Here is a 10,473-nt window from a genome sequence, read left to right as displayed (position 1 = left end):
CTTCTCCTTCTAGGGGAATCAGCATAGGTGAGTTTGGTGGAACAATACCCTTCTTCACGAGCAGATCTGCGTACTTTTCAATCCAATACCAGAAGTTGCATCCTCCTCTAACCGGCTAGAAATAACGAACATTAATCATACTTACAATTTTGGCATAAGTCCTGATGACAATAGACGGATATTGAATAACATTAAAAACATCTTACATTGTGATTATTGCACCTGACGAAATCGCCGGCGTTGGACGTTGTGGAGGCTGTTTTCCTCTCCACGACGCGCCACCGGCAGCTCGTGCACTTGATCATAGGGAGAGGACCATAACTTGGGTGCCGGATTATAGTGGCCGAGGTCGAGGAAGACATGACTTTGCCGGCGGCACGACGTTCGATCTAGAGTAGATGATGTCGTAGGTAGAGGCGTTGAAGGGGAATTGTAGGGTTTCTACCTTGCTCTCGTTCTTAATAAAGCGTCCTTTACTTCTGGGCCTGGGCCGCACGGCTAATCTAATGGCCCATCTGTTAATGGTCAACGCACCGCGCGCGCAATTACCCCACGTCCTTCGTGCGATGAAGGAAACTACCATAACTTGACGCACGATAATCACGAAGATTGGCAGGGTAAGCTCGTCTTCCACATTTTTTAGGCGCCAGCACTCTCGCCCAACGCCGCCGCCATCCGTGAGATCTGACTACCGCCGCCTCCCTCCCCATCCCTTATCGGCGAGAAAGCCTCCTCTAGCTGCTCACAAGACATGCAAACATCGAGGTATTGCCTTGCCTTATTGCTTGTATGCAGTACGTGTTCTTTGTTTGGGATGTTTCTGTACGTATGATATCCTTATAGCTTTTGTGATTATGGTGAGATCATAGGCGAATCGATGTCAATATAATTGTTCTTTGAATTTTAGATCTTAACACTTGTTAGTGGAAATTTTTGTTCAACGCAAATCATCGCTTTGATAAAGATAGCGGATAGAATTATGATCTAAGAAAAAATATCCGGCCCTTTCATACGTAACATAAATATGACTTTAGAAATTATGTTGCATGGCATTATACTTGCACACAAATTTTGACATTTATCTACTCGTTTTTATGAACAGTAAGTTGAAAATTGGTGTGTGCGATGTGGATCGTTGGGTGGGCTTTGTAACAAGAATGACACAAGCTCAGCGATGTAAACTCGCTGAAGCTGATTTACAAAGCTTGATTCACATGAAGAGTATAAGTCCACGATCGTCTATACTTAGGCTCATGTTTAAGGCATTTGACGCAGAGTCAGAAACATTCAACTTGCAAAAAGATCAACCCTCGATTACTATAAAAGGAGTCGATGTGGAGGAAATTTTTGGTCTCAAGGACAAAGCAGCAGATGGGCTGGATATTGACACCATCCTTTATGAGGATGGGGAATATGCAGAAAATGATATACCATCTCGTTTTCTGAACAAGTCCACCGGCAGTCTGAGTATTGATGGATTGATCTCGGACGCAATCAAGAGCGGATTAGCCGACGATGACTTCCTTCGAAGAGCTGTTCTTGTGGCCCTTGGTACAGTTCTTGCACCACAGTCCAGCAAAACAGTTCCGTTGGAGTATTGGACAATTGTTAAGTACGTGTCACGTTTGAAGAAAATGAACTTCAATGGTTTCACACGTTCTTATTTAATTAACAATATAAAGAAACTGCAAAGTGAACATGAGATGGTGCAATGGCCCCGCGGCAACCTAGCCCTGCTTCAGGTATATTTCTCCTCACCACGTCCATTCTCTTAAAAAAAAATCCAACAATGTATAATGGTGTTTAACTGTTGTGCCAACATATGCAGTATATTTACTATGAAAAAGTGCACCCAACTGGTTCACAATTGACGTCATCAAAGCCGTTGATGAGGAACTGGACAGAAGAAGAGGCGAGTAAGAGAGACAACATTGAATACCAACATGGACGAGGAACAGGCTTGGTAAGTTTTCTCTTACTCATGTACTATTATCTTCATCATTTCATGTGGACTTACATCATCACTTCATGTGCATTCCTTCTAGATTGACGACGACATATCTGCTAACCACAGAAGGGAGGTGATCCACACACCTGACGTTCCTCCAAGATCAAAGAGGAAGCAAAGTAAAAGAGCTAAAGCTTCAGGTTCAGTGGATGATTCAAGAATGGAGGTCATGGTTGAGCAGATTATGATTAAACTGACCAATCACATAGACACATCAATAAGCAAACATATGGACAAATTTGCAGACGTATCTGCTCAGGTGACATGGACTATTTTTTGTATGCTTCTATCTGCTGAAATGCATCTCTACACAGCATGACATTAATTACCTTCTGAATTTTGTTCTGCAGAAAGTCCTAAAAATGCTTAACGCGAAAGGAGTTGCGTACAGGGCAGGCAAGGCTGACATGTCTGATGATGAAGATCAGGAGGTGGAAGACAAAAAAGAAGGAGCGGCCTCCACACCTAGCCATGGCGTCCTTCCGCCTAAAGATTTCATGGACAATGACGAAATCAAGTCAGACGGCACTGCATCATTTTTGAATTCAGTTAAGGATCAACATGACGATGAATTGGAAGATGCAAGTAAGAAGAGTGAGCCGATGGATGATTCGAACTTCGTGACACCCACCGACAAGAAGAAGACTGCTAATGCTGGGTACACGACACCAGCGCCTAAGCACGGAGACACCCCTGAAGTACCCATAATCATCGACGACAAGGCTACACCTGAATCGTCCTGCTCGGCAACTATTGATTTAACTCTTCCAGATGCATTAGAAGAATTTGATAGCTTGAACACGATCTGCCGGAAAGCGATAGAAAGTGGGAAGAAGGAGGAGAAAAAAGATGATGTATGTGGCAAAAAGGAGGAGAAAAAGGAAGATGTCTGCAGGAAGCGCAAACGCAGAGCTCCTCGCAAATTAAGTTCCCCAAGCATTGTGATGACCGAGAACTGTCCTAAACGGTTTCCACGCGATCGAGAAAAGGTATATTTTCTGAAATATTTTGCACTATATCAAGGAATCTTGTTCACATAATTAACTATATATGGTTGTTGTCGATAGGTCCTGATGCTTTGTTCAACAACGAATATGCCACGGACGGATCAAATCCGCTGACACCGGAGATAATTGACGCGGCTGCCGAGTATATTCGGATAATATGCAAATCTACAAAAAAAAGCCAAAGAAGTAAGACTGTGTACGAGAATGAAGACGGGGCTGTGGCGAGGGCTGATTTTCTTAAACCTATCCTTGACCGTGGATGGCTGTGCGGCCTTTGTAAGTCCAACAACCGATGTCATCCTTCTATTTCTCCTAGGCTTGAATATATATGTGCTCTGGAGTGATCACCTGTTTGAATTATATGCAGGTCATTGAGTGTTACTTGGCTGAGCTGAGATTAAAATTGAAGGATAGGACAATATGCCCTGCATGGAGGGCAAATTCTATAGTCGAAAATCGACCGAGAAGGCAGCGATGGAAAAAGAAAAACCTTAACACGACGGATATTGCAGAAATGTCAAGTTGCTACGAAAGATGCGAGCTGGAATATTTTGGCACTAACAAGGTAATGATTGCTTGTACATTATTAAGTGAGAGGTTTCAAAATTAACTATTAATGCATTAATTATTAACTATGTATTTTTGGTAGGCTTATTTCTCGGTTAACATTTCCAAATGCCAGCTTTGGGTCACCGTCGTCATGCACGGTGACAAGAAGGAATTTCAGGTGCTAGACTCGTTATGGCGCCTTGAGCAGAGCAAGGATTTTGTGGAAAAGCTGGTATGACTTTTGATCACGGAATGTAAGACCACCTTTTGGTACTCGATTGCCTTTGTACTTAAATTTTATGCTTCACAGAGAGAAGAAATCTTGAAGGACGTCGAGTTTGCGAACAATGAGATATCAACAAAGAAGTATCCAGACGTTTCGAAATGGGAAATTAAAAGATACCCAATACCTATGCAAAGTGATACGTGAGTCCACCGTTAATCTTACGCCATTACTATTGATGCCTATTGCAGATAGTTTACCTCTGATCTATATGCAGGCACTCATGTGGACTGTTCCTGTTAGCATGTATGGAGCACTGGGATGGAGATAAACTAACGGCCAAATTTTCGCAGGTTACCTCTTATCTATAGTATCTTTGTTACACACATGTTTATCTCTCCAGGTAATCTAAACTACATAATAATTGTTGCAGGAAACGATAAACAAGAACAGGAATATGACTGCCGCCAAAATTATAATGGCAGAATCAAACATGCACGAGAAGGCGAAGAAGGATGTCCTTGACATCGCGGCGAAAGCACGTGCGTAAAAAACATTATCAGATATTATTTCCACTAGTTGTATTGCTAGGGTGGATTTGTGTCCTAAGGTCTCATAGACCTGTAGAACTTTTTACTTTGGGTGTTGAACTTATTTGGGGTTGATGTTATTTGTTCCATAATGAGATAAGTACTTTTTGCACGATAAAAAGTACAGATAAGTAATTCAACCTTTCGCACGTACATAATTCAAGCAGTAGCACACGACATGACATAGAAAAAGCGGGAAACATAATAAACACATGTTAAAACTAATGAAACTAAACATGACCATCCTCAAGTAGCCCCGGCAGCTTCACCGCCATCGTGAACTTCACTCCTCCTCCTCCTCCTCCTCCTCCTCCTCTTCGTCGAAGTTGTAGGGAAGGGTGTGCATCATGTTGCGCGTGGGAAAGTGGCACTCAAAGTTGGTGTAGATGTTGAACGTAGTGAATGCTATGAACTCGCAGCCGCACCAAAAGACTGTGCCGAGGAGCTCGTACGCGTCGTAGCGGTTGGTGAAGGTGACCGTGAGGAACAAGAGGAAGGCGCGCGTGTGGTCACGGGCCTCGTCGAGGCGAAACATCACCGGCGCGTCCGAAGGGAGGTGGGCAAAGCCAGCGGTGAGGAACGCGCGGGCGAGCTCGACCGGTCCCCTCCACCTGGAGATGGCCCACACGCGGAGTGTGTTCTCCACGACGACGCCCGCCGGGTAGCGTCGCTCGGGCACGGTAGGAGGCCGACGGAAGACCGGTGCGTTGAACTGCATCCTACCGGTGCGTTGCAAGGTCTTGGGTGGGGATTAGCTTCAAGTGGAGAATATATGGATTGTGTGTCGCGCCGAGTGGAGAGGGAAAGAGGGGGTATAAATAGGGCGCCAAATCGATCAATTACAATGAAACGTCGCGCGTGTGTGTATCCGTGTCAATGCAGTGCGCCTGATTCAGTCTTCCTTTATTGCTCTGAATCGGCGACCATAAATGGCTCTGAATCGTCGTCTGCCTCGCTGAGCGCTCGAGTTGGTGCGGCGCATGCATGGCGAAGTCTGCGACGGACAAAACCGTGCAACGGTCCGAACCACGTCTCCTCCCTAGACTAATCATACTGCGGAGTGAGCCTCTCGCGGATCGCCGTCGCTCAGCAGATCGCAGCCGTGCACGAGTGTTTTCCTATAAAAGGCCTCCATCCAACGGCGTAGAGCTAGGTATTGTAGGGCCCGCCCGGAGTCGCTTCGACCGCCACGTGAGAATGGCCATTCCTCGGCTCCCGAGCGGCCGCCGCCCACCTCTGCCAATGAAGTTATTGGCAACGCCACGCGTGCCCATCAGCCGCCGCCCACCTCTGCCAATGAATTTATTGGCGACGCCACGCGTGCCCAGCGGCCGCCGCCGACCACGGTTGCCTGGGGCATTATATAGCGGCGCTCGTTCGGCTGCCTCATCTACTCCCGCACAAACCCTAGCCGCCGCACAACCTGCACCGTAGCGCAGCCCACCCACAAGCCCGCGAAGGAATCCATGGCTGGTTTTGGTGGGCGGCGAGGCGGTCGAGGCCGTTGAGGCCGAGGGCGCGGTCGCCGTGCTGGAGCAGCATCACCCAGCCACTCGTCGTCGCCAGCGCCGTCATTGTCTTCGGAGGAGGCGACGTGCTTCGAATTCATCCTACGCATCGACCAGGACCCTCTCGGCATCAAGCGGCTTCCGGACAAGTTCGCCGAGTTCGTCGATGGCGTCGAGCCGGCAGAGTTGCAGCTACGGGAGGCGAGCTGCAACTTTCGTCGATGGCGTGTCGAGGTATTGTTCGACGGCCAGGGCAAGATGTACCTGCACACCGGGTGGGACAAGTTCGCCCGCTACCTCGATCTCGAACCCGGCTGCCAGCTTATCTTCTGCTACGACGGGGATGGCGACATGGTCGTCAAAGTGTTCGACGGCACATCCTGCCGGAGATACTACCACATCAGCGAGTCAAGCTCGAGCACCGACAGTTAGATATTTTCGAGTGTTCTTTCTTTGCAGCGAAAATGGCCACCGGCCAATAGAACCACTAGTGTACGTTTCCAGTCTGGGTGCCTAGGAGTGTTCTTTCTTGGCAGCGAACACAGGAAACACCCGAGGACGACACTAGTTAGGTTTCCTCATTTTTCAATGTTCTAATCTTGTTTTAAACTATGTAATGGTTTGTGTAATGTTCGTATCTGTGTTTAAATGAAAAAGAGAAAAAAAATTAGGTAAAAGTTATTGGTTTCCAAAATTTGTGAAGTTTTTTATTTATTTCAATTTTTGTGATAGTAAACCTATAAATTTCTGTTAAATTCAGGCGAAAAAAAGTTGACAGATAAAGCCATGGCCCATGAGTTCCCTCCCCGCGTGCATTGGCCCGTTACATGTCTGACAGCCTAGTTTTTTAATTTTTCTTTAAATCTGCAGCACATCCGGTTAAATTCAAAAAATTCAAAAAAGTTTTAACCAACGGATTATGTTCACAAAAACGTGTGACATATTGGGTAAAAAAAACTGGATTTTTTTTGGAAGGTCGAAAAATCGACTAGCTTTAGAAAAACTGGTTTGATGTAACCCAAACGGTTCCGTTTCTAAAAATGTGGATTTTTCGACCTTCGAGAAACGCTCCAGAAATTTTTGCACACACTCTGATATCCATCCTAAGACGAATTGTTAAGTTTTTTTCATTTTTTGAATTTCTGTGAAAATAAACTATTAAATTTCAGTTAAATTCGAGTTGGGAAAAAAACAGAAGAAAACTAGAGAACCCTGCTGGATGGGCCATGAGTATACCTTCCCCGCGTCCATGCTCCACGTTAATGGGCTTAGTTCAAACCGCGTTACATGTCTGACGGCCTAACTGAAAAGTTTTTTAGTTTTGATTTGAATAAATCAGCACCACATGTGGTTAAATTCAAAAAATTCAAAAAAAGTTTTAACCAACGGATTATGTTCACAAAAACGTGTGACATATTAGGTAAAAAAAACTGGATTTTTTTTCAAAGGTCGAAAAATCGACTAGCTTAGAAAAAGTGGTTTGATGTAACCCAAACGTTTCCGTTTCTAAAACTGTGGATTTTTCGACCTTCGAGAAACGCTCCAGAAATTTTTGCACACACTCTGATATCCATCCTAAGACGAAGTGTTAAGTTTTTTTCATTTTTTGAATTTCTATGAAAATAAACTATTAAATTTCAGTTAAATTCGAGTTGGGAAAAAAACAGAAGAAAACTAGAGAACCCTGCTGGATGGGCCATGAGTATTCCTTCCCCGCGTCCATGCTCCACGTTAATGGGCTTAGTTCAAACCGCGTTACATGTCTGACGGCCTAACTGAAAAGTTTTTTAGTTTTGATTTGACAGATAAAGCCATGGCCCATGAGTTCCCTCCCCGCGTGCATTGGCCCATTACATGTCTGACAGCCTAGTTTTTTAATTTTTCTTTAAATCTGCAGCACATCCGGTTAAATTCAAAAAATTCAAAAAAGTTTTAACCAACGGATTATGTTCACAAAAACGTGTGACATATTGGGTAAAAAAAACTGGATTTTTTTTCAAAGGTCGAAAAATCGACTAGCTTAGAAAAAGTGGTTTGATGTAACCCAAACGGTTCCATTTCTAAGAATGTGGATTTTTCGACCTTCGAGAAACGCTCCAGAAATTTTTGCACACACTCTTGTATCCATTATAAGACGAACTGTGAAGGTTTTTTCATTTTTTGAATTTCTGTAAAAATAAACTACTAAATTTCAGTTAAATTCGAATTGGAAAAAAAGACAGAAGAAACTAGAGAACCCAGCTGGATATGGGCCATGAGTGTTCCCTACCCACCGCTCCATCGCCTCCCTAAGGACTATAAAAAGGGCGCCTCTCATCGTCCCTTTCACACACAAACCCTAGAGGCTCTCTCCCCAACCCTTGCCGCCACCGTCTAAACAAGAGTTGACGCCATGGCTGGGAGAGGCGGAGGCCGACGTGGTCGTGGCCGTGGCCGCGGCAGAGCTGCACGCTCGCCGTCGCCTGCCACACCGTCGGCTTCATCGCCGGAGATGGACGTGGAGGGGCCCGTGCTGTTCGAGTTCGTCCTCGTACTCAAGGGCGACCCACGCGGCATCCAGAGACTTCCTGACCCCTTCGCCGTCTATGTCGCCGGCGACGATCGACCGGGCACGCTGCATCTGCGGGAGGCTTCGTCCGGCTTCTACCGGTGGATCGTCGACGTGATATACGACGGGCGCGGCAAGATGTACCTCCACATCGGCTGGGAGAAGTTCGCGCGCCACCACAGACTCGAAGCCGGCTTCATCCTCCTGTTCACCTACTATGGCGACAGGGACTTGAGCGTCAAGGTTTTCGACGAGACGCGCTGCCGCCGGGACAACCACGACAACCACGGCGACAGCACCGACGAGGAGGACGACTGATGAAGAGTGTTGTTTCTTCGCAGCGAATACGTGCACGGAAGTTTCTGGGTGTTCGCCTCATCCTCCCGCTGGATTTTCCGGCTTTGGGTGACAGGGATTGTTAGCAGTGAACACAGGAAACCTTGGATGCACGGTCTAGTTAGGTTTAGTTTTTTTGCAAAATTTTATATTTGTGTCCACCATGGTTCAAAATATGTATTAGTTTGTGGAAAACCATGTCCCAATTATGTATTAGTTTGTGGAAATTGAAATGAAAATACCAAAAAAAGTATTTTAAAGGTTTCGTGTGTTCACACGAAACCTTCGATGCCAAATCAAGTGGATGGATGTGGATGTGGATGTGGATGGGGTTGCCAGGGTGAGTCCAACTGAGTGCATGGTTATTTCATGTGAGAAACCTAGGAGACTTAACACGGAATGGTGCATGGTCTATTTAGTCAACGTCGAAATAATCACAAGTACACAAATATGTGACTATTTTTTACCTCAAACTCATATGTGACTATTTTTTACTCCTTTCTTACCTGTACCTTCTATGGTAATCAAACTTGTTGATTTTAGATAACATCTCTACGTGGCAATGACTTTGTTATCGAGGGATCGAACAAGTTTGGCTACGGAGACTGAGCAGTCTATGTGAAAAACAATCTATGCATGAGAATAACAAACAAGGCAATCATGCATAACAGTTATAACTAGCATTTATCTAGATAAAAGAGTAACAGTTATAACTAGCATTTATCTAAACAAGGCATTCATGCTTAAAAGTTATAACTAGCATTTATCTAAACAAGGCATTCATGCATAACTGTCATAACTAGCATTTATCTAAACAAGCAGGCATTCATGCATAACAGTCATAACTAGCATTTATCTAAACACTGGAGATATAAGTTCTTAGTACTAAGAAATTCCATAAGTAGAACTTAAGGTTCTACGTACACACACTAAACCTAAAAGTTCTTAGTTATCCATTACAACCAGACAGAAATAAGCTCCAAGGACATAACATATATACGGCGGCGAGCATCGGGCTGAGGCATGCATGGTAGGTTCAGATGTTGCGACGCCTCTTGAGGATCCTGCCGGAACGGGGAAGGCGAGGACCCGGCGAAACCTTGCAAGTGCCTCGTGGTCAGCCTTGCCCTGCCACTCGCTGGCGCTGTTGCGAGTGTCCATAGCATGCATCTCAAGGGAAGCCAGCGCGCCGTCCTTCACCTTGCAGGGACAGAAGGGGCAAGCATGCCTTCCCCTACGCACTGTCTTCAGAATCCGAGACTCGAATCCCTTGACCTGCCTCTGCACGTAGGACTCAAAGTTGTCCTCGTCGACGTCGTCATCTGTGTTGTACTGCAAATAAAGGGGCACATGTGAGGAAGCGGCTAAAGGATGCAGAACATGGTATGGTATTCACAAAGTTCATATCTTCTTAATATTAACTGCTAAATTTAATGAGTAATTCTTACAATTCATACCTGAGGAACATAGAGAGCAAACTTTAACCATGGGAGTTTGGATACACGATTTACAAACTGTTAAAGATAATGTATTTATGCTTTCTATCTTGGTACAAGATTTACATACCGCCAAGAAAGGACTTTCCACACATTCGGCAAACCTGAAGAGTCACTACTAAGCATGAATAATTTCAAAAATAATAGCTTACTAAGAGTTTCTACGACATCCAAAAACAAATCAAGCTGTAGGTAGGCATTCTTCAAC

General features: G+C 45.1%; 1 protein-coding gene across 1 annotated transcript; it reads left to right on the top strand.

Annotated features, from left to right (window-relative positions):
- Positions 1-1,253: 1,253 nt before the first annotated feature.
- Positions 1,254-4,337, top strand: LOC139838344 (uncharacterized). Its single transcript, XM_071827753.1, has 9 exons — positions 1,254-1,742; positions 1,829-1,963; positions 2,046-2,267; positions 2,359-2,997; positions 3,383-3,580; positions 3,698-3,796; positions 3,875-3,990; positions 4,065-4,140; positions 4,221-4,337. Exons 1-9 carry the CDS (start codon positions 1,254-1,256, stop codon positions 4,335-4,337), a joined length of 2,091 nt encoding a protein of 696 aa, XP_071683854.1.
- Positions 4,338-10,473: the final 6,136 nt, after the last annotated feature.

Source organism: Lolium perenne, chromosome 3 (assembly GCF_019359855.2).
Source record: "Lolium perenne isolate Kyuss_39 chromosome 3, Kyuss_2.0, whole genome shotgun sequence".
NCBI lineage: Eukaryota > Viridiplantae > Streptophyta > Magnoliopsida > Poales > Poaceae > Lolium > Lolium perenne.
Note: the sequence above shows the minus strand (reverse complement) of the source record. Positions and strands in the feature narration are given on the sequence as shown.

Excerpts from the sequence above, each read along its gene's own strand:
- LOC139838344 (XM_071827753.1), top strand. The coding sequence starts at position 1,254 with ATGTTTAAGGCATTTGACGCAGAGTCAGAAACATTCAACTTGCAAAAA. Across the intron at positions 1,964-2,045 it reads ATGGACGAGGAACAGGCTTG|ATTGACGACGACATATCTGC; the intron begins GTAAGTTTTCTC and ends CATTCCTTCTAG. Across the intron at positions 2,268-2,358 it reads TTGCAGACGTATCTGCTCAG|AAAGTCCTAAAAATGCTTAA; the intron begins GTGACATGGACT and ends TTTGTTCTGCAG.